This window comes from Hyaena hyaena, unplaced genomic scaffold, assembly GCF_003009895.1.
Source record: "Hyaena hyaena isolate Hyena2069 unplaced genomic scaffold, ASM300989v1 scaffold_597, whole genome shotgun sequence".
Taxonomy (NCBI): Eukaryota; Metazoa; Chordata; class Mammalia; order Carnivora; family Hyaenidae; genus Hyaena; species Hyaena hyaena.
The window spans coordinates 849,544-874,113 of record NW_024081231.1 but is presented as its reverse complement, the minus strand read 5'-3'; the positions used below and the strand labels follow the sequence as shown (position 1 = coordinate 874,113).

General features: G+C 39.9%; 1 protein-coding gene across 2 annotated transcripts in view; it reads right to left on the bottom strand.

The window, feature by feature from the left end:
* TSHR (thyroid stimulating hormone receptor) overlaps positions 1-24,570 on the bottom strand; it is a 158,279-nt gene that overhangs the window by 16,253 nt on the left and 117,456 nt on the right. The window contains exons 6-9 of one of the 2 annotated variants that reach the window (XM_039257024.1): positions 24,047-24,124; positions 20,922-20,990; positions 9,236-9,313; positions 9,016-9,085 (exon numbers count right to left, since the gene is read on the bottom strand). In XM_039257024.1, coding sequence (XP_039112955.1) covers positions 9,016-9,085; positions 9,236-9,313; positions 20,922-20,990; positions 24,047-24,124 — 295 coding nt within the window. Of the gene's footprint in view, positions 1-9,015; positions 9,086-9,235; positions 9,314-20,921; positions 20,991-24,046; positions 24,125-24,570 lie in introns of those variants that run through there. The other variant, XM_039257023.1, reaches the window with a different exon arrangement.

Below are 24,570 nucleotides of genomic sequence, written 5' to 3'. Positions count from 1 at the left end.
TTGCACTTTTAGTCAGTTTAAGAAATACGAAGGTTCATACGATTTTGAGAAACTTTGTAATAACTCCATCATCTCTCTCCCACTGAGTCAGCCCTCTAGTTTGGGAATTTTCTGCAGTGTTTTCTCATTAGTTATAAAAAGTAACCCTACCATCATAGATTGCTGTGATTTCAAGTATTAGCCCTGTTTTCTCATATGAATGGCTATGGAAGTGACAGATGCTACTGATCAATAAATTTGGAATTTTATTTGTTATCCAACTCTTCTGAGTTGCTGACACAACTTTTCCAGCCTGAAGATTCCTAGGGCTGAAGTAGGCCATCCTACTTCAAGAAGTCAGCATGCACACAATTCTGGAAAGGTAGGTATCTACTCTTTCTCTTCATATTCTTCTGCGACCTTCCTCATAGCTCTCAAGGACTCCACAAAATGGTCGCAAGCCATCTCCTTGCCTCTGGATACACAGGTGCTTGTCTTAAGAGGGATGACCCACTTCGGTCAGTTCCCCGACAACCTGGCTCCCTTGGCAAGGGTCTGCTGGCTTGACGGCTTGATGCCCAAGCCAGAAACTGCAAGAGTATGTTTACCTTTGCAACTCATTTCTCACTCTGGTGAGCAGAGCAGCCCAGCAGACAAACTTCCTCTGGTTTTCTACCCCTAGGAGGTTCCCTTCCTCTCCGAGACAGCTGCCCCAAAGGCTCTGCTTGGCAAGCACAGAAAGGAAGACATGTAGTGCCAGGCTTTGGATTTGATCTCGTCCCTCTCTGAGGAGGTCCAATGCCTGCCAAATAGCCAGGAGATATAGATGAGCAGTCACAGCACAGTCACAGGCAAAGTGAAGGAAAGGAGGCACGGGCGGTGAGTTGAAAAGGGCCACAAAGTCTAATGGGTTATATAACTAGTATTACTAATATTTCCATAGTAATTCTTAACTGGACCATCCCTGACCTGCTGAGTCGGGTCATGTTCCCCACAATATGATTTCAACACAATACACTTTTCCAACACTATCTTTTGGCCCAAGTTATATTTTGTTGCTGTTATTGTTATTGCATTTCTTTGAACACATCCTGTGTTTTTCTGTAGAATTGCCTTTGTTCTTTCTCCCATAACTCCATCTGTGTCCGTTGCAGTTCTACCCCTCCTCTGAAGCCCATCTCAAATATCACCTTCTTTAATGAAGCCTTTACTGGTCACCCTACCTAGAAATGGTATCTTGATTCTCTAAATATCTGTCATGGCTCTTTTTACATTAAACGTATAGTTATTTACTCACATTTGTCCTTAAATTTGACTATAACTTCTTTAAAAGCAGAAGTTGTGTCTTATCCTTATACATTCATGGAGCTCAGTAGGTGCTCAGTAAAATGCAGAACAACTGAGTAAATGAACGTCTTGTACACGTTTGTTTAATTTTCTTTTTTTTTATTTTTAAAATGTTTATTTATTTTTGAGAGACAGAGAATGAGCAGGGGAGGGGCACAGAGAGAGGGAGACAGAATCCGAAGCAGGCTTCAGGCTCTGAACTGTCAGCACAGAGCCTGATGCGGGACTTGAACACACAAACTGTGAGATCATGACCTAAGCCAAAGTTGGACACTTAACCAACTGAGCCACCCAGGCACCCCTATAAGTTTGCTTCAGATTAGCTATTTTTCCTTAAAAAGGAAAGAGAAAAGGGAAAGAGAGGTTAAACTATGGATTGTGATGGGCTGGGGGTCAGGACTAAAGCTGATTTCATCTAGGCCTAAAATGAACTCAGGGTCACAACTCAATAATGAAAAGACATATAATCTAATTAAATAAGGTAAGATATTTGAATAGACACCTGACAAAAGAAAATATACAAATGGTTATGAGGTACATGAAAATGTGCTCAACATCATTAATAATCAGGGAAAACAGTAAACCACGATGAGAAACCACTTTATAGCAACTAGAATGGCTAAATCAAAAAGATTGATAATATAATGGGTGAGCAAATATGAAACTTTCATACCTCTCTGGTTTGAGTAGGAAACAGGATTTTTGGAAGGCACTTCCTATGGAGTTAAATGTACATCTGTCCTGTGACCTGACGATTTTATTCCTAGACTTTTGCACTAGAAAAATAAATAGATATGTGGTTGTTTATGGAAGGTGGGGCATGAGGGAACTTTCTGGGATGAAAATGTTTGAAGCCTTGACTAGGACAGGATAACAAAATTTAGCCCAAATTCATCAAATTGTATACTTGAAAACTACATGTTATTGTATGTAAATTATACCTCAATAAAAAATACTTTTGTCCAGGCTCATACCTAGAAAATTATGTATTCAATACAGCAGTGGACTTCAGATATGCCAGAAAGAACTCTGCCACAAATTTTCAGTCATCTGAAAAATTTCAGTATGATTTTGTCATGATCATTGAGTAAGAGATAAGAACATAAGAAGCTTATTCTTCTGTAAACCCAGATGGCAGTGCCTTGGCCTTTAGATATTAAATAATTCATTTGATCAGCTAATGGCAACAAAGGTTTATTTTTGTTGAGGCATGTATACAAACTCAAGGATATTAATACAGAGATGTCCTCTTCTTAGGAGATACTTATAATAGAAAGTGGGACTATTATAGTCATTTTCAATGATAGGTCAAGTGCTTATTAATGTGAGTTACATAATTTAGACCTTTAGAGAACTCAGGTTATTATGGAAGGCATTGCATTTCAGTACATTCTTCCCTTTGGGATTATAAACACCAAGAGCTTCTCTTTCAAAATAAGATTAAAAGAAAACAAGATAATCAAAAATGGAAAGCATAAAAATGGAAAATGAGATTGCATATCTTGATTAAAAAAACCAATAGGTAGGAAATGTTATTAAATTCCCAAACTATATTAAAAAGGCTTTTAAAAAAATAGGAAAGGTTGGAGAATAGACCTCACTTCAGATGTTGCACCTGCTTTGAACTAGATTCTTTTTTGAGAATGGCCTTGAGAAAAGATGGTAAACTGAGTGGGCAAATTTTGCTGTTTTTGTTGACTGTTAGAAATGACTGTGTTCTTTCTCAAATATCTTTAGGAAGCAGAAATATGTACACCATCCATTTCCCTCCTCTTTAGTTGGAGTGTAAGGTTTTCTAAGTTTGGCTTTAACACCAAGTCACACCCAAATCATGGCTATTTATTATTCAGTTACAATTTATAAAATGTTTGTTGAATACTTGCTATCTTGTCTTTTGAAGCAGGGAAATTATAGAAAGTGTAAGACATAGGCAATTTCCTTACGATCTTAAAATCTAGTTAATGGGGAGAAGATCTGTGGGAAACACAGTAATAAATATTTTGACAAAAGTTCAAGACAAGAATTGAGGTGATGTCACAAAACCATGCATGAGTAGTTGATAGATGCACTTTAAGACAATTGTGCTTAAAATTTGAAGAGTGAGCTGGAACTCTGTCCATTTCTTACTTTCCTGCTCCTAGCTTTTCAAATGCTGCCATATTCATTGTCCTCTCTTCCTGTGCGTTGTGGTTTTCTTTTTAAGTTACAATTTTGATTAAAATAATGTGTGGACCTATTTTTAAAAAAGCAAATTACACTGGAAGCTTGGTTATACGATCAGCAGACTCCTCTGCAATGTCTCCCTGCAATCTGCTTTCTGAGGCCCTGAAAACAACCACTTTTAACTTTTAACTGGTATTTTTTCAATAATCATAAATATATTTTGATTTGTTGGCTTTGATTCACCCACTGACTTCCTGCTCAGAAAGATGAGCATGTAGCTCTCTTCCATCACCCTATACACAAATTCTTCTGACACCCTCTCTAATCTCCTGAAACAGTTTTAGGGCATATTTGGTTAAGACTGTATTTAGTATTTTGGTTATTAAAACTCTGCATATTTTGATTTCATTTCCTTTCTTGTGTAGCTTTCTTTTTGAAATATCTCTCTGTTTTATTTAGGTACTGTGGTTTGAATGGACTTCTTGCTAAGTCTTGCACGTGCTCTGAAGTTCTCTAAAGCATCTATCAGAATAGTTTTTCATACAGTCAATCTGGTCAGATAACCTATGAATCTGTTTTATTTCTAGAACTTCCTCTTGGGGCTCTCCCTGATGGGGAGAGTTATCAGAAGTCTTCATTCTAACCATTTATTGAGATTTCCTCCATACTCACATCTCCCATTACCACCTACTCTCCAAAGCCTCTCAAATACATCTCTAGCCCTGATCTCTCCTCTTACTTTCCCATCTGTAGGTAGCACAGGTACCTCAGACTGTTCTTCGCCACTATACCAACTCCTCCCAGTCTTCCCTGTTGCAGGGAGTAGTGATCCCATTCATCTGGCTGCTCACACCAAAACCCTTGCAGTTCTCTTTGATTTTTCTCTTTTTCTCATTCCCTACATACATTCCATCAGCACATCATATTGGCTTTGCCTTAAAAATAGAGGCTGAACTGGCCCTTTCTTATTGCCTTCGAGGCTACTACCTTGTTACTAGCTGCTGTCACTTCATGCCTACATTATTTTTATACATTCCTAAGTGGTGTCCCCGCTCCCAGACTTGGCACCCTACTCTCAACATAACAGCCAATGTGACCCTATTAAAACATAACTCAGATCAAGGGAAAAGTCCCCCAGTGGCTTCCTCTCGATCTATGAGCAACGAAAAGACCTTAAAGTGACCTTTAAGGCCATCCACAAGTTGCTCTCCCTACCCCATTATCTTTTTGACCACAACTTTTATCTTTATTCTATTTTGTTTACTCTTGAGCTACAACAGCCTCCTCATGATTCCTCATCATGAGGAAACATGCCAGGAATGTTCTTACCTGGGGGTCTTTGCAATTGTCTACAATGTTCTTCCTTCAGGTGGTCACATGCCTTGTTCCTTTATGACTTTCATTTTTTTTCCCAGTTGTTGTCTTCTCAGTGCGGCTTTCCCTGACCACCTTTCAAAATAGGGACCCTCCCCTATCAAAAGCTCCTAATGAAGGTTACTGAGCTTAGCAAGTGCTCAATAAATGTTTACTGTACATTTTCAGAGGTTGATTAGGAAGAATGTAACTGAACTGATGCAAATGGGTCAAAATGACAGGGAAGGAGTGGAAATTTCAGGCAAGTGACATAACTAAATAAGAAATGGTAAATTTCTGAATAAGAAAATAGAAAATTTCTCATATTATCATAATATTTGAGAGCAAGTGATTTAACCCAAGGAGAAGACAGAGAGGAGAAAGATCCAGAGCTTAGGACTGAATCCCACTGAAATACTGGGGGCAGTGATCCCTAATGAGAAAAATTAAGGAATGAGTGATCAGAGAACCTCAGAAAGGTAAGAATAATGAAGTGTCGAGAATCAGGAAGAAGCGAAGGTAACCACAATGCTTAACATCCACGAAGCATATACAAAGTGCTTTCAGTTTATTTTCTTACTTAAGCTTCACTACTTTTAGTAACCCTGCTTTGACAAATAAGAAAACTGAGACATGGGTCTCACAATTAGTGCTGAAGGCAAGAATGAAGTCCAGGCCTAGCTCCTAATCTAGCTCACTTTTCATGACCTGGTATGTCTCTAGAAGCAGGACTTGCATTGTCAAGCAGTTGCACATCTGCTCTTAGCTTGGCCAGAGAGTCTTGTAAAAAAAAAAAAAAAAAAAAGTAAATCTTAACCAATAATATCAAAACAACTTTTAAGCAGCAGAAACAAATAGGTACATTAATTTACCACTTAGAAATAAATAGAAATGGGCACTTTGCCTAAAGGACAAATTACTGAAATATCTTTAAAATGTGACTGCTATTTAAAGGCTACAGCATTTACAAAAGTATGATTCAATTATTTATTGGGGGCGCCTGGGTGGCTCAGTCGGTTGAGTGTCCGATTTCGGCTCAGGTCATGATCTCATGGTTCGTGGGTTTGAGCCCTGCATCTGGCTCTTCCCTAAGGAGAATAAGGGGCAAGAATAGCACAGTGAGGAGGAGATTTTTGGTTGAAAGTCAGAATGGTAGTAGGTGCTCATCAGACAGATAAGGTTGTGGAAGGGTTTCCAAGCAGTACGAAGAACGAGTTTAACAGAGCCATGTAAATAGGTTGGAGTATTAGTAGAGCTAATACGGATCGGTCATTGGTCAGAGGTGTATAGTGGTGTGAGAGCAAAGGCTGAAGATTATAGCAGAGCCTTGCATGCCACACCAAGGTCTTTATCCTGAAGGATACAGAAGACCAGAATTGGTGTTAAGATCCGATTTGCATTTTAACACACAGAGGTTTGAGGAAGATGGCGTTGAGAGTGAAGACTGAAGGCAAAGGGAGATTTGGAGGCTGCTGTCATCTAGACTAGTGCTACTCAAAGCATGGTGCCCACTGCCCAACTGTTTCTTATGAGACAAGTGTAGGAAGCTTGTACTGCAATGCAAGCCAATGACTTCACGAAGCACCCTGTTTAGTTGGCTCAAGTTTGCTCTCATGGGAAGATTTTCTCCATAAAGGAAACTGTATTTTGATGTACATTCTGGGGCTAGCCATTCACCTTGTGGTGGAGCCCTGATTTGTGTGGTTGTGGTCTACATCATTGGTCTTTAAATTCTTCCAATGTCACATATTCACATGCAAAGAATGTTTGAGTATGCACCTTTAACCTGTGTACATTTATGATCTCTACACACATATTACTGTAATACCATGTTATATATATTATAAAACACACTAAATATACATTTTAAAAGGATAAGATGAAAATAAATGAGTAATAATTTAAAAATATTTCACTAAAGTGCAAGCAGTGTAATTAAATATACTTCAGTGATTTTGAAAATTACTGTTCAACCCTTTCTGATATAGCTATTCAGAGGTCTGCTTCTGTTTCAGTTTAGGTTTAAGTGGCTGTCAGTGAAAAAGTCACCTCACAAAGAAAGATTGTTCCACATGGGATAAGGCAGGGGTGGCTATACTCACTAAGTTAGGATTCTCATCTCTCAGTCCAATTCAGGAATTAAATACAAGGTTTTTACTGAAATTCATATCCTCAGATGTCCAAAACATCTGTGCCTGTTTTTGCACACTAACCTAAACATGTTTCATTTTTATATTTTATACACATGGATTTTAAAACCATTGTAATTATTAAATTTGAAATATTTTTAAACAGGATAGAATTCAATTTTCTGGTTTTAATAAACATAATTTCCATAAGCGATATTCACCATTCTCATCAGGAAAATCACATAACATGGAAATGTTTTTAAATACCTGTTTCTAAAGGCCACTTCCAAAGCACAGATTTCTTCAGAGAAACAACATTCATTAGTGAAATATTACCTTTATCTTGAAGGAGCAGTTATAAAGTTGTCTTTTTTTTTAAATGTTTATTTGTTTATTTTGTAAGGGGGGGGGGAGACAGAGGGAGAATAGCAGAGGAAGGGCAGAGAGAGAGAGGGAGACAGAGAATCTCACGCAGGCTCCATACCACCAGCACAGAGCCTGACAGAGGGCTCGATTCCACGAACTGTGAGATCATGACTGAGCCACCCAGGCGTCCCTAAAGCTGTCTTTTAAAAGTATCTTCCCGGTTAAAAAAAAATCACAGAAAAGGTCAACACAGTTTTTTTTCACTTGTCTTTTTTGCAGAAAGAAAAATGTATAAAGTACTTTGCCGTGAGTTAACAATGAATCCCCATGTGGTATAGTAGATATTCAGGGTCACTCTGCCCTTCCATATGGCACCTATGTGTTAAGAAAATAAGGCCATAGGTCACCTGGGTGACTCAGTTGGGTGAGTGTTCAACTTCAGCTCAGGTCATGATCTCACAGTTGTGGGTTTGAGGCCGAAATCAGGCTCTGTGGTCAGCACAGAGCTTGCTTTGGATCCTCTGTCCCTTCTCCCTGCCCTTCCCTCCCTCATGTGCTCTTTCTTTCTCTCTCTCTCAAAATAAAAATAAAACATTAATTAAAAAAAGAAATAAAATAAGGCCATAAATTCACTTAACTAGGTGCATTCAATCTAAAAGGGAAGTACAATTGTTAGAAGTGAAGGAATGAGGATGTTAAGTATTCGAGACTGTGGATCACCCACTGTTCCCTGGGGATGCGTCCATTCCCTACCCGACACCTGAGGGGCAACAGTCATCTGTGTATATAATACCAGAACTTAACTTGTCCTTATTTCTAAAAACATTTTAATGTTTATTTTTTAGAGAGAAAGACAGAGAGAGCACAAGCTGGGGCGGGGTAGAGAGAGAGGGAGACACAGAATCCAAAGCAGGCTCCAGGCTCTGAGCTGTCAGCACAGAGCCAGACAAAGGGCTCAAACCCATGAACCGTGAGATCATGACCTGAGCCAAAGTCAGACCATTAATCGACTGAGCCACCCAGGCACCCCCTCATTTTTAAAAATTTAAATATAAATAGAGCCTCTTAATATTTCTTCTTGCCTCTAATGGATTATCTTGTGTTTCTCCTGGGGTGCTGTGTTCTGCTTTGGCAAGGACTTGACCAGATGCTCAATGGCGAGATTCTAAACTAAAGTAAAACCACGGGGTGGGAAAGATGGTCCTGATAAAGACACTTGAGGGAGACAGAAGTGACAGAACTTGTCTACGGCCATACCACCCTGAACACGCCTGATCTCGTCTGATCTCGGAAGCTAAGCAGGGTCAGGCCTGGTTAGTACTTGGAAGGGAGAATTGACAGAACTTGAGCACTGATTAGCAGTGGAGATACAAAGCAGAGGACATGCGCAATAGATCCTTTTTCATGCTGTTTTCAAAAATAATTATGTCTCATCTTTCCCAGTGATTGTAAGTTTTGTCCAACCAGATATGAGTCAGACAATTTACACTCTTCCTTCTTCTTGCCAAGCATTGTACAATGCATGTTCACACGCATTTTTCTCTGTGCTGAGTGCCTTCCACCTATTTGTAGACTTTGTGTCTCAGAATTTTGCAAACAGCACCTGCTCAAAGATGCCTATTTTTCCCCACAAGGGACCTCCATGAATGTCCAACCAAAGTGACTTCCTAAGGAGGTATCAGGATGGTATGGTGGAGTGTGAGACCTTCTGAGTCTCAAAGAACAAGAACTTTCTTTCAATCAGTAGCCTGTACAGCTGGGCAGGAGAGACCTAGCAGACATCTTTAGCCAAGACAACATTGCCTGCCTGTGAACATCAGCTGCTTCTCTTAGTGACTCCCCTTTATTCCAAATAAATAAAATAAACACGGACATATTCTTTTCTATGTCTTACTCACAGCAAGGTTGGTCCACTGTACACCCCTCCAAATGAATCTTTGTCAATAGCTGTCAAGTATTTATTCTTGTTCAGGTAACTAGAGAGAGAAGAGGGAGAGAAGGAGAGAGGGAGAGAATGAATTAGGTGAGGTTAAGCAAATTAATATAGATTCCAAAATAAAATGAGCATGGTTTCCTTAGCTATTAACCGGGTTTTAAGAATTTAGAAAATGCCTTACCTTCATCGGGCTTAAGCACTCAAAACATTCTAGGCTTTAGTGGTGCAAGGTTTTACATATGAATTATGGCAGAAGTCTTTGAAAGTGAGCATGTTCATGATCTAGTTTGCATATCCAGATTTTATAAAAATGGCCTCATTGCCTACTTATAGGCACACCTCAGAGATACCACAGATTGGTTCCAGACCACCACAATAAAGTGAGTTAAATGAATTTTTTGGTTTCCCACTGCATATAAAAGTTATGTTTAGACTATACTGCAGACTTTTAAGTGTACATTAGCATCATGTCTAAAAAACCAATGTACATACCTTAATTAAACACTTTATTGTTAAAAAATGCTAACCATCATCTGAACTGACAGCAAGTTATAATTTCTTTGTTGATGGAGGGACTTGCCTTGATGATGACAGCTGCTGACTGATCAGGGTGGTGGCTGCTGAAGGTTAGAGTGAATGTGGCAACTTCTTGAGACAACAGTGAAGTTTGCTCCACTGATTGACTCTTCTCTTCAAGACTGATTTCTTTGGAGCCTGTGATGCTGTGTGACAGCATTTTACCCATAGAATTTCTTTCAAAGTTGGGGTCAATCTTCTCAAACCCTGCCTCTGGTTTATCAACTAAATTTATGTCATCATCTAAATCCTTTGTTATCATTTCAGCAATCTTTAGAGCAGCTTCTCCAGGTGTAGATTCTATCTCAAGAAACCACTTTCTTTCCTCATCCATAAGGAACAACTCCTTGTCCATTCAAGTTTTATCATGAGATTGCAGCAATTTAAATATAATAATAATGAACAAGTTTGAAATATTGTGATAATTACTAAAATGTGACACAGAGACACAAAATGAGCAACTGCTGTTGACAGATGGCACCTGTGGAGTTGTTTGATGCAGAGTTGACTCAAACCTTCAATTTGTAAAATGAAGTATCTGTGGGTCACAATAGAGGGAAGCATAGTATGTCTGTACCTGATCAGTGGTGACTGTAGTTTTCAATCCTCTTCAGTACTGACTTAAATTTCCTTATATTGGTTAATGTTCCCATTTACTTCTTTTTTTAAAATTTTATTTCCATTTACTTCTGAAGCCTGGGCTTAAATCAGGAAGGGTGAGGTGCCTGGGTGGCTCAGTCAGTTGACCATCTGACTTTGGCTCAGGTCATGGTCTCGCAGTCCGGGAGTTCGAGCCCTATGTTGGGCTCTGTGCTGACAGCTCAGAGCCTAGAGCCTGCTTTAGATTCTGTTTCTCCCTCTTTCTCTGCCCCTCCCCTGCCCCAATTAAGATGCTGCAGATGCTATGTGTGCCTTCTGGTTTAAATGGCTATCTATCATGTAAGGCTGTCAATAACAGGCTTCATTTGGTCACTGTATGACTGTCCCTTAACCCTCTGTGTCCAGGGAGTACCTCTGGTCAGTGACAGATAGAGCAGGCAAGAACCATCTTGGAGAAACAATGGGAGAGAAGACCTTGAACAGCACGATTTTGTAAAAAGACAACTGAGCTAAAGTGCTGCACTGGCTGGCATCTCTTTTTGTATTCTTTGGACCCTGCAACTTGCAGATCACATTCCGTTCCCAGACTCAAGTGAGGATCGGTGAGCTCATCTCAGTTTTTCCTCTTCATCACAGACCACTGCAAGTGAAAATCGGCTTGCTCTAATCATTAGAAATTATTGTAAAACTAAATAATTGCTTGTCCAATTCTGTAGTGTTTTCATCTGATATTCAATATGCCCCCAAGGATAAGGAGACTGGTTGATAAGCATTGCAGTTTACCAGAAACGCTGCAGAAGATTTCAAACTGGGAAAGCCAGCCAGAGTCCAGGAGGGGAGATAGAGAATGGAGAGAGGGTGCAGCCAGCTTGAACGGAGATGAACTGTCTTGGGGGAGGCTGTGTTCTCTAAAACTAGCAGGGTTGTTGGGCACTTTATCTCTTAGAGTTAATTAGGTGCTCGCTCAGAAATGAAACTATTAGGGACACCTGGGTGGCTCAGTTGGTTGAGCGTCCGACTTCGGCTCAGGGCATGATCTCACAGTTCATGAGTTTGAGCCCTGTGTCGGGCCTTATGCTGACAGCTCAGAGCCTGGAGCCTGCTTTGGATTCTGTATCTCCCTCTCTCTCGCTCCTCCCCTGCTCACTCTCTATCTCTCTCTCAACAATAAATTAAGATTTTTAAAAACTAAAAAAAATTAGTCCACATCTAAGTGTTTTGAGGGGCTTCCTTATTATCACAGATTGTGATAATTCCATGAAGCTTTCTACCTTGGGTTTAGATTGCTGATCCTAAGCTAAGAGCATTTGAAGCTAAGAGGATGGGATGTGGACATAGATTTATAAAACCCTTAATATCCAAGAAGAAAGTGCTTTCATCATCCTCATTTATCATATAATGTTACCTGGGAATGTCAGCCTAGTTAGACTTATGCCTTCACCATGATTTAGGCTGATTCTCCTAGAATCCACATTCTATAAATGAGCTTGGGTAAATCAATCACAAATCTTGGTATGCAATATGAGTAAGCTATTCCAGATTATGATTCCTTTATAGGAGTGGGGTATGCAATCCTTTTTGCAAAAATATGGTGGGCATAAATGAACTTAAAAGACAGTATAAAGTCTTGGAGTCAGAGTTGAAAGGAGAGATTTCTTGAAAGCCAGGATTTCTAAATACAAATACTGTGAAAGGCTTATGGGAAAAGAACTAGCATTTCCTTTAAAAATGATATAGACACTGCTACGTGTGTACAATGTTTTACACTGCTTGTATCTCACAGTTAAGGAGGAACAATGTGGTCAGAAAAACGAGGATGGTCAGGAATGAGTTGGGAAAGAACATCCAATTATTAACATAGAATGGAAGTTACAATATTATAGCTCACATCCTTCTTCATTGGACTTATTCTTGGCACATAACAGCCATTCAGTAAAAACCTGATGAATGAATAAATGAATGTCCAGTTGCTGGGTAACTCCTAGCTAGGGGTGCTCTCTATATTATGTTTAGGTGAGGAAGTGACCTATGTCAGAGGGAGGAGGTTGACACAGTGGCAAGGAAAGCTGTGTTTGCTGTGGAGCTTTGCTCTCTGGGGAGTTCTGGATACATTTCAGCCCCAAGATGGAAAATTTAGCCTGGATTTTCATAGTCCCTTTAGGGGAAAGTTGGGCTGGCACCTGTTTACGTGGTGAGACTCATGGGAACACTTCTGTAAGGAGCAATGTTTCCCCATCATAAGCACTGGTTATTTGGAAGAATTAAAGGGCACCCCTGTTCAGCCCTCACTGCTCCATGGAAATCCTTTTGGCAGCAGAAATCAGGAGATCTGTCTGTAAACAGTAACAGGTGAGAAAATGCTCAAAGGGTTCACTAGACAGAGGTAAAGGCCAGCTTTAGAGTGTATCCTACAAGCCGTTCAAATACTCCATGAGAAATAATAGCCTGCTTAATCCCATAATCTTCTCTATCATCATCTTGTCCCAGGGCTCCAAGCTGTGGTATTTTTGTGTCTAATCAGCTAATGTGTGATGCTCATTAGCACATGAATTGTGTTGACTTCTCTCTTCATAATGATTTGCATTTCAGTATGTTCTTAAGAGATGAACATGGTATTTTTTTTCCTGCCCAAATGTTTACTGTCAGATAGTAGCTAATCTACTAGAGTTTGACAATAGAAAATACAATACAGAGAGAATCAGACATTAAGTTACATATCCCTATGCCAGATTGTGTGGAAAAAGAGGATGGAAAAGATGAAAAGTTCCAAAGAATGAATGTGTGGCTTAACTTACAACTGGGAGCAGTTCAACTTCTGCTGAGCAAGGGATGCTTGTATTATTATTAATTTCACATCTGAGTGATGACAGTGTGCTTGGTTCCATATGAAATCACAGGACCCTGTACTTTTACACATCTGTCATAATTTTCATGAACTTTTAACTAATTATCCAACTACAGCTGAGGCATCCGTGCTTGTTCTTAATGTGGAATTTGTCCAACTTGGCTGCAATTGCATTCTTTGATTCCACTAAAAAAATGTCTAAATGAAGTTAAATCTGCTAATTTCAGTAAATTGACATGAGGCCAATTATGGGGAATCATTGGTCTTTCAGAGAATGACATATTGTTTAAATTAGAACCTAAAGATACTTGAACATACTTCTGGAGAATTTAGCAAGTTGCTAACATGCTATGTGTAATGTTTGTACACAAATAGAATAATTGATGTGTTCACATTAGTTTAAATTAGCATTGAGACCAGAAGCAACAGCCCTATGTTAAAACCACAGAGAATACTATTTCATTATTACTCTAGAAACTTGACCTCTGTTTTCTCTATCTGCAGCTCAACTCTTATCTTCCTGTAGTCCCAAATCACCTTATCCCAATCATCATATTGGTTTTACCTTGTATTTACATGATACCTTTCACTGAAGTGCTTAGCTCTGAAAAAAAAAATAAGTTTACATGAGCCAGGAATCAGACACTTAGGGTAGAATGATGAATAGATAGAACACTGTTTTATAACAGAGTTTCAAATTTGGATTCAAAATACTAATTGGAAAAAAAGATCTTTGTTTTCTATTATGATTGGATCTGAACTTTTAAATCCTAAAATATTTTTGTCCAGATACTTCTCTTTATCCCATACTTGCCTTTGACCTTTACCAGGGATTGGGAGACTACATTTTATCACACGATGGTCATCCTCATCTAGACCAGAGGTCCACAGACTACGATCATCTGGTCAAATCTTGCCTGCCACCTGTTTTTGTAAATAAAGTTTTATTGGAACACAGTCATGCTCATTTTTTTAATATACTGTGTGTGGCTGCTGTTACCCTATAATGGCAGAGTTGAGTAGGTGCAACTGAGACCGTACGGCCCACAAACCCTGAAATATTCATCTTGCCCTTTCCAAAAATGTTTGCTGATCTCTGATCTAGATTTCTATATTTTTAATAGTTTATTTATTTTTGAGACAGAGAGAGACAGAGCATGAGTGGGGGAGGGGCAGAGAAAGAGGGAGACACAGAATTCGAAACAGGCTCCAGGCTCTGAGCTGTCAGCACAGAGCCTGATGCGAGGCTTGAAACCACAAACCATGAGATCTGACCTGAGCCAAAGTCAGATGCTCAGCCGACTGAGCCACCCAGGCACCCCTGATCTAGATTTCTAAAAGTCAATAAACAAATGATTCTCACTTAAATATTTCCCACATTAGTTAGATCCTTCCAAAAACCTTTAACATTTCACATAAAAACGTCAAGAAAATATGGTGAAACGGTGCACTGGTTTCTTTCCCATGTTTAAAGGAATAGTTACCATGACTACAAAAGACTATAATTCAGGGAACCAGTGAATTAAAATCCATTGTCCCCAACTTTATAATTCTCTGCCATTAGCTAAGCCTCTCATAGAACCCATGACATAGTCAGAGGAGAAAGATGGTGGGAGAGAGAGTCTTCTTATATAGCCTCTTCATAGGTTTAACTGGCTCTTAGATTCTCCATAGGCTGCCTCTTAAATAAACCTTAAATTTATCTGCCACTCAACAAAGGAGCATGTCTAAAGATTCTCCTTGAGTAGCATTTCCCCAGAAGTGTTCTGTGGAACACCAGTCCAGAGAGATGCTCCTGGAAGCCGAGCTCCCTGGGAAGCTCCACATACTGCCTTCCTTTCTTGGATACCAGTAATTCATCTTGTCCTGTTAAAAGACCTGAGAAGTCTGCCATTATTTTGTTGAAATTTATAAGAGTTTGAATAGCTTTTTAAAAGTAATATCCATGGGACTCCTGGGTGGCTCAGTCGGTTGAGTGACCGACTCTTGATTTCAGCCCATGTCATAATCCCAGGGTCGTGGGATTGAGCCCTGCATTGGGCTTCACACTGAAGACAGAGACTGCTTAAGCTTTTCTCTCTTCCTCTGCCTCTCTCTCCCACACATGTTTTCTCTCTCTCCAATAAAAATAATAAAAAATAAAATAAAAGTAACATCCATTAATTTACATTGGAAAGAGAATTCAAGGAACATAGTTTGGAAAATGCCACAAGAGCTGGGGAGAATCTGGAATAGAAATTATTGCTCCCTTGTTAGTGTTTCCATATTTTCAATAGAATGTCTCTAAACTCCTTTGATATTCTGCAGCTTATTTTATGACCGAAGCTATAAAATAATATACTGCTACACTTACACTGAGATTCAGGTAGCACAGCAGTCTCCAGATTACAGAAGATTCACTTTGGAAATCTCTTGAAGTCTTTGTGGAGTTCTCTAAACATGACCAAAAGGCCATTTATGAGTAGGCATGAAATGTATTGAAGCAAAATGGTCAACATACACGGCCTAACTTCAAATCCCAGTTCTTTGAATTGAATAACATTTTACCAGATAGCCATTTGTCATCATGGTGTTCCCACTCAGACCTCATTTGGAAGTTTGCCAAATTGGTGACCTTGCTGCATTGTAAACATGGTAAAGCTAGGTTCTCACAGAGAAATAACACCATTGCTTGGGGTGACTCTTTTCTGAAAATTCTGCTGGTTATGCCTGAGGCTTGAGTGGCCTCTTTTCCTTCACAAGTGCACTCTTCTTAGCTGCAAGATATTTCAGCTTCTGTATTTCATGCCTGTAATAGACTGAGCTAAGAAGTGTTCTTAGCTTAGTGTTCTTAGCCCATTTTCCTGGGCTAAGTGACAAGCCACAGTAGCCAGAGGACTTGCATGTCTAAGCCTTGGTCGTGGCTGCTAAGTCAGCAAAGATGAATCCCCGGAGGGCCCAGGAAAAAGAGTCTTGAACCAGGGAATCCAGGTCCTGGCTCTGGCTTGGCTCCACCAGCTAGGTTGATCAAAATTAAAAAGCCATGTTAAAAAACCAAAAAAGCCACGTGTTTGTTCACTTTGGGCTTCACTTCCTTCATATGCGACTGTTGGACAAGAAGACTGACAACATCCTCCGCGGCAGTGGTTCTTGACTCTTGCTTTACACTGGACTCACCTGGGGAGCTTTTTTAGTGCCTGTGCCCTGACTACACCCAAACCAGTTACACAAGAATGTTTGGTGGTAAAACCTGGGTGTCAGTGCTTCCAAGTCTCTTCAGGAGATTTCAATTTTTGGCCAGTATTAAGAACTATGCTGTGTAGACCCGAAAGGCTGAATTTTACACCCCATATCTTGTCCTTAAAAAATGATAGCTTAGGGGCACCTGGGTAGCTCAGTTGGTTGAGCATCCGACTTCAGCTCAGGTCATGATCTCACAGTTTGCGGGTTCAAGCCCTGTGTTGGGCTCTTTGCTGATAGCTCGGAGCCTAGAGACTGCTTTGGATTCTGTGTCTTCCTCTTTCTCTGCCCCTCCTCTACTTGCACTCTGTCTCTGTCTCTCTCTCAGATATAAATAAACATTAAAAAAATTTTAAATGATAGCTGAGAGTGATGAAGGGTGATACCTGTCAATTACTACATATAGCAGGATAAAGGAGCAGATAATTTAAAGCACAGCTCCTAACCATGGGCCTTAAAATCTTTTTTTTTTTTTTAAATTTTTTTTAATGTTTTATTTATTTCTAGGAGAGAGAGAGACAGCGTGAGCAGGGGAGGGTCAGAGAGAGAGGGAGTCACAGACTGAAACAGGCTCCAGGCTCTGAGCTGGCAGTCAGCACAGAGCCTGACGCGGGGCCCGAACCCACGAACCGCGAGATCATGACCTAAGCGAAAGTCGGACGCTTAACCGACTAAGCCACCCAGGCGCCCCCATGGGCCTTAAAATCTTTTGCTTATGACAAATAAATTTTTTTACGAACAAATGACCCCATATTTGGGGTTGGTTTCTGGTTTTTTAAAATCTCATCCAGCATTCTGAAAAAGCAGTTTTGGTTCAGAAAAGAATCAGCTAGATACACTGAATTCAGGAGCCTTATGACCTTTGGTCCCCTGGTTGAAGGTGTCTTCACTGTCCCTACCCCTGCTCTTGCTAATGTGGTTCTCTGTTGCCTTAATGCTAACATCTTAATGCACCTGCTGTCTAGAATGGGTGTGACAGTCTTCTGACATCTTTATACCATATGTATCTCAAATTGTCTTCATTATTTTAAGAAGTCCCAATTCTCCACTTTATTCACAGAAAATTTGAATTGGGAAGATTATTTCCCTTAAGGCCATGGCTTTCTGGGAATAGCTGATTCAAAGAGAAAAACGTTTGCTTTGATGATTCGCATAATATTAAAGTTGAATGCTAATTTAAAAAAAACACATGATAAATCTCGCAAAAATCATGCTTATATCTCCAAGTTAGGATGCCAGTGTTATCGAATATTTAGTGTTTCGTTATTTTCTGTTTTTTAAATGTTTATTTATTTTTGAGAGGGGGGAGGGGCAGAGAGAGGATCCAAAGCAGGCTCCATATGGACAGCAGTGAGCCTGATGTGGGGATCAAACTCACAAAGAGATCATGACCTGAGCTGAAGTTGGATGCTCAACTGACTGAGCCACCCAGGTGCCCCAGTGTTCAGTTATTCTCAGTCTGAAATGCATATATTGGATTTGGCTCATTTCTTCCTACTGTATGTACTTAGACCTTTAATATTGCTGCCCTCAAGTCAACACCACTAAGAACGTATGCTCAGTGTAGGCAGGGAGCACATTGCTCTTCCCCATCTTTGTGTCACCAGTGAACAGCATAGTACTTGGCTCATTGTAGGTGTTCAATAAATACATTGAAAAATAAATGAAGGATTATGTTAAGATTTATGTAATAAAGTTAAGACAGAAGTAGGGTCTTTCCAATACTGAAAATAAAATTGCTGGATAAGTATTCATGTTACTCTATTGAGTCTTTTCAGCCTTCTTTTATATTTGTGTATTTTTAAAAATGACTAATAACCTTAAGGAGACAACTTATGGAAAAGTACTCTAATCTCTATTTTATTTATTTTGAAAGAGAGAGAGAGAGTGAGGATGAGTGGGGGAGGGGCAGAGAGAGAAGGAGAGAGAGAATCCCAAGCAGGCTCCACACTGTCAGTGCAGAGCCCTACTCGGGGCAGGATTGCACAATCTGTGAAAGCCTGTCTCAGCTGAAATGGAGAGTCTGATGCTTCGCCAACTGAGCCATGCAGGTACCCCTCTAATCTCTATTTGATAAAGATCATGAGGAAACCCAAAAGCCTGGCAAAGAGTGAGCCCCCACTTCAAACAGAACTCAGAAGGCCATGCTGGGGTTTAATGACTTTAAAGCCTATTAGCATTTATTCTTTAAAGATGGAATCCTACCGGAACTCACCACTTAACTCCCAAGTCAGAACAAGACCACTTAATATGCATGTGTTTTGTTTGTTTATGTGTCTGTTTGTTTGCATCCAGGGCCCCTACGTATGAGTATGCAGGTCATTCACCTTCCTCTGCTTGAATGTGGTCCATGCTTGAGTAGCAGCATCATGACCTGGGAGCTTGTTAGAAATGCAGAGTCCTGGGGCCACCCCAGATCTACTTAATCAGATTCTGCATTTTAATAAGATCCTCCAGATTGCTTACACATTCAGCAAAGTTTGAGAAGCACTGTATAACAACAGATCTAGAACCATAGGCCTTCAGGTTTTGCGTCAATCACTCCCTGAATAGAGAATAACTACATATGAAGTGGTCAAAGGGAAAAAAAGATGGAATCACAAAAATGAGTAAGCAGTAAGACTGTCAAAAATGAGCAGGCAAAGTTTTTTAAAAAGTGCATAGAAGTTCTGGAATTGAGGAAAATATAATTGTTAAAGAAATACTCAGTGATGTGTTATTAAATAAACACAAAAATCTGTTATTTGTTGTTCCAGCTGAGTCTTACCATGGGGAGTTTTTCTTTCTTCTATGTGTGATTACAAAAATGTATTACTTATTTATTTTGAGACACAGAGAGAGAAAGAGAGCAACAAGGGTAAGGCAGAGCGGGGGCGGGGGGGGGGGTGCAGGGCTGGAGAGAATCCCAAGCAGGCTCCACGCTCTCAGCACAGAGCTCCACACAGGGCTTGATCTCATGACCATGAGACCATGACGTGAGCAGATATTAAGAGTCAGACGTTTAACTGACTGAGACACCCAGGCCCTCCCTCCTATATGTGATTTTTGATTGTGAGCTCATACATATCTGATTGATCTTTATCTTTAAAATATCTAGGTGCCTGCACCGCACTAGGGGCCTTTTTTTCCCTCTGTCGAGGTTTGCATTTATTTCTGCTGGGAGTCAGAAGGTGGTGCCTCTCCAGCTCTGGTCCAGGTTCTCTGGCTTACTCTGGGAGTCTCTGGTTTACCTTGTTTCCCTGCCTGCCCACTGCACCAAAGCCTAGTATCTTGGTACCCCTGATGTTGGCAGCCACCGCTAGCGATGTCCACCTTTTGTAAGCACCCACCACTTTGGCTTCAGCTCCTGGTTTCTTAGTTTATTTCCCTCTTTTGGAGCAGTGACGTAAAATATAATTTTTTAAAAATGTATGATCTAGTGGTTTTGTAGTAGGAAGGCCCTACACATTAACTAGTCCACCACCCTGTGGGAAGGAGACTCCACTACAGCTATTTTATCATTTATTAGACATTAGGTTAGAACACAAATCAGTAGGGCTGAGCCAGTCCACAAGCTCTGAGACACAACTTATATCCTGGTGTAGATACTGGGGGCCCTAAAGATCTGATGGAAAAGTACAACAAAGACACAAGCCCAGTTCAATAGCTGTCTTTTGGCCAGCATCCAATTCTAGGCATTATTTATTTTGGGGACAGGCAAAAGTTATATATGGGTTTTCAGCTATTTTTGAGTGAATCAAATAAAAACAAAACCTTTCAGAAAAGTGGTAGAAAACACTAAAAAGACAAACCTTACTTTCTGAACAGCTTTGGACTTAAAGACACTCTTTACTTCATGTACATATAGATGAACATTTACATGCACACACACACACACACACACACACACACACACACCCCTATAAGAAAACTACAATGTGAGGGCAATGTGACATCTGTCACCCCATTGATCACCAGGGTTGAGTCAGTTGATCTGGCTGGCTAGGCAGGTGGCCCCCTCCTCCCTCACTGCTCCATGTGCATCTCTCCTGAAACTGCACTTGCTTGAAGAGGATGACCTCCCTCAGTCAAGTTTTTCAGTCAAGGGTTTACAAGTAGCTGCACAATCCTGCTAGAACTTCCAAACAAGCTCTCAAGGAAACTGAAGATGACATCATGGCTCTCCATTTTATCAAGGAAAAAAACTTCAGGATGTAGAATTATAGTCATTCGTAGGTGTACACTAAACCTGGCTCTTGCTAAGTTCTTTAACATCATCTCCATGTTTCGGTCATCCTAACTCTGGGGTTGAGGAACGGTCTGGTAGAACCTATCTCTAACAGAATTCTGACCCATGGGTTGATCCTCCATTGAATGGGTGTGGGAGTATGAAGGAAAACAGTGGTGTCCATGATTACCCTGGACTTACACAGCATCCAGCTTTGTGCCATTGAAAGCATGTCCTTGGATTGAAGTAAAGCCGTTGTTGTATAGTTTCCTACAATCAACAGAGAGAGGAGAAATCAGTGACCCATAAGAAGTGAGGGTTGGGCTTCATTTCTGTGGTATCAGAAATGTGCATAAAGGTTCTCAGATGCCACAAGAAAACTTTACAGTATATCTTGGGACATAGAATAATATCTCCCAGGGTAATTCCCATTCTCCAGACAGCTCCCAGTAATTTCAAGCTGTTTCTCAGAAGTGGCTTCACTTTGAGGAAAGATTTGCCACCATTAAGGATTTATTTTTAAATGTTCTACCTATATTCAAAAATGAAGTTTCAGGTAATAGTTAAGTCAGTGTCAATAATGGAGGAATAACTTCAGTTTCCTAAGAGGAAAATTTTAAAAGACACTATTCATCTGAATGCATAGGCTTTATATTTTTCTATTTAAAATGTTATTTCACATTTGTATTTTATCCATATTTTTGTCCTCAGGGCTTATCATAGATTAAATGCTTAATGGTTTCAGGCTGAATCAAATTGAACTTCAAAGAAAAATCTAAGAAAATAGATAGACCATGCCCTTTTGTGGAAATGTAAATGTTTTAACTTGCTATTCTTCTGCAACTAATTAATTTATGTGGTGATTCCAGGGGTTGCACTGAAATGTCAGCTCGTCTATTTCCTAGTCAAGTTACTGAGAGGCAGAGGTGACTTGCCAAAGACACATTGATGTGGAATCAGGATTTCTGACCTCAAAAAGTGATTCCTCCTACCTATCCAAAGGAAAAGGAGCCCTAGCCATGGGAGGTCTGGTCTCCAAAGGGATGAATGGGGGCTATTGGCATGCCCTAAGAGAAGGCAGCCATGACCACAGTCAAGTACAACTAGTGGCAGTTATAGGGGGATTCTGAAAACCATTGTATCCACACCTGTTAATTCTGGTGACACATTACGAAGCATACAAGAGACTCTACATTTGGAATTCAATCTGGCCCTGTCACTTCATCATATGTGATCCTGAGAATTTCTCAACCTCTATTGTCCTCAGTTTTCTTATCTGTAAGAAATATGATAATAATACCTGACCAAAATGTTGCTGGGAGGATCAAATAGCTACATATTTATCAGTGAGGGACACTTAATGACATGAGCATGTTAAAAGGAATACCCTGAAAACTTGAATTTATCCTATGTAGTTGTGGAGAACTGAGAGTAATCTGTGTTTTTATTTTTGATTAGTTTCAAATAATCACACAATGAGTTTAATTCCAGCTACTAATGTGTCCTGGGTGAGTACTGTAATGCACACGGGTGCTAGGCACAGAGGCTGAAGAAAGCTCTGATCAGTTAATTTCTTTTTTGAACTAGAATTCTTTTATATATATGTGACAGTCATAAGTTTGAGGTTTCTGTTCTCCCAAACTTTATTGAGATCTTTAGACAATGAAAATATTCTTTGTTGGAATTACATTTCAGGATTAAATAAAACTCTTATTGGACAAATAGGCTTTAAAAAGGGAAAATAATGAAGGAAGAAAAAAATAGTGAAAAAAAGATTGTAAACTCTGAAACTGTATCTTAACAGGAATATGCATATGAATTCTGCTGTTGGACACATACCCTTTCATACTTTTTTGAGCATGAGCTTCAAGAACTTTTTTAGGAATGTAAAAATAATCATCTGAAAAGATAATGGGCAACCCATCCCATACTAGATTTCAGGAAGCATGAGATTCCCTTAGTTGGATGTTTACTAGACACAAACTGGGTCCTGTGCTCAGTGGGACAACCAGCAGCATTCACTTGAGAGGGCTGCTTGGGATATGAGGTCCTTAGAAAAAAACCCCAAAAGTTGAAGATTACCTTCTATAAAGAAATTGAGAAAGTAGTTTACATACAATGAGTGGTAAGTGGTACAATGGAAACCTTTACTGAGGAGGCAAATGGCCTTGAGGTTTGGGACTGAGCAAAGACTCCAAGTCTTTGCTGTGTTGTCAAATGAAATGGTGGCCAAGGAGGAGTTTCTTGTGTTTTCAAGAGAACTCTCTCCTTGCTTCAAGAAGGATGAACTGAAATGTTCCACCTTGGATAGAGTCCCAGAGGTTGAGATAGCTTCACAGGGCCTAGACTGATAGACTTAGAATGGCTTGGAAGCAGCCACATACAATAGTGGCGGGGATGCTTTGATCAATTTTGCTGGGTAATAATCCAAACAAGTTTGTATATCATAAAGAACACCTGGACTGTCGCATGACCAGATACAGGGAGCTGGGTAACAATCCAGGCAAAAATGGCACCAGGCCTGAGCTTGGGCAGTGGTGCTGAAGCTAGAGAGAAGGGAGGCTTTGGATGCCCTCAATTCTCTTATGCGGCTAATTTCATGAAAGAGGGAATTTTCTGCCAATTTAATTGGAGAATTAACTTATCTTTTATACCTCTGCTAGACTTCTTGATTAGAATATTTTATAAACTTCTCTTGTATTTAAAGAGCAGGACCCATTCAAACTCTGGAAAAGTAATGATGTAGAGCAACACTGTTTTCTATTCAATACAGCTTTATAGGAGTTTCATAACAGTTGTGATGACCGAGTTGAGTGTGAGTACAGAGAGCATGAGAAGCCCTTAGTGGCACCATTTTCTAATTCAGTGACCTTGGAAAAGTTACTTCCATTTGCTCTAAGCCCAGGTTCTTCCTCTACACAATGGGGATACTAGAATACAGTTATGTTATAAGGAATGTGGTCAAATCTGGTCCAGTACTTGTTTTTGTAAATAAAATTTTATTGGAACAGACTGGCTCACTAGTTTATGTATTGCATATGGCTGCCTTTTTCAGTTGTCACAAAGGTCATGTGGTCTGTAAAACCTAAATGGTCTTCTACAGACCATTACTAGAAGAGACCATTTCTAGAAGAGAATACTTGTCTTGTTACCTAAACCATTTTGTCACCTACAGAGCACCATACCATAAGGCAGTCCTCTTATTTAGCTACTTTAGTAGATGATACAGCACATCCTATAGCAAATTTCTTGGATGGTCTATGACAATATGACAATTGTCCAAATAAAAATCCCATGGTGGCAGGAGGAGAACTGACAATACTCACAGTGTCAAGGTTTCATTGCACAGTCCCTGAAAAGCATTTGCAGGGATGGAAGTCATGTAGGGGTTGTCTGTAATTTCACTGCAAGAGAGGGGGAAAGAAGCTCGGTAAAAAAAAAACAACAAAAACACATGGTTTCCTTCTGGAGCTGGGCTCTTGCTCCACCTATGCTCTCAAATAAATCACCTGACACAATTCAATCTTGTTTCTTTTTAAGTTTCACTGACATTTCTTAGCTGCTGGTGGCTAGAGGTCCAGGGAGGTGGTTAGAGCTGTGCTAGGTGGACATGCACTCACAGCCCCAAGTGTGCAGGAAGCAAGTCAGCTTTGAGTGTGGGCTGAGGTGCCTGACTTAATCCTCATTTGCAAGGGAAGCAAATGGATCTTAGAGTCTTCTTGTAAACCAATACTTTGACCATAGCAACTAGAATTTTCTAAGTGTATGGAACCTCTAAAAAGGGTTGGTAGAATGAGATCAATGGATTTCTTTTGGTGAATATTGCCAAAGTGTCCTCTTTTTGCAAAAC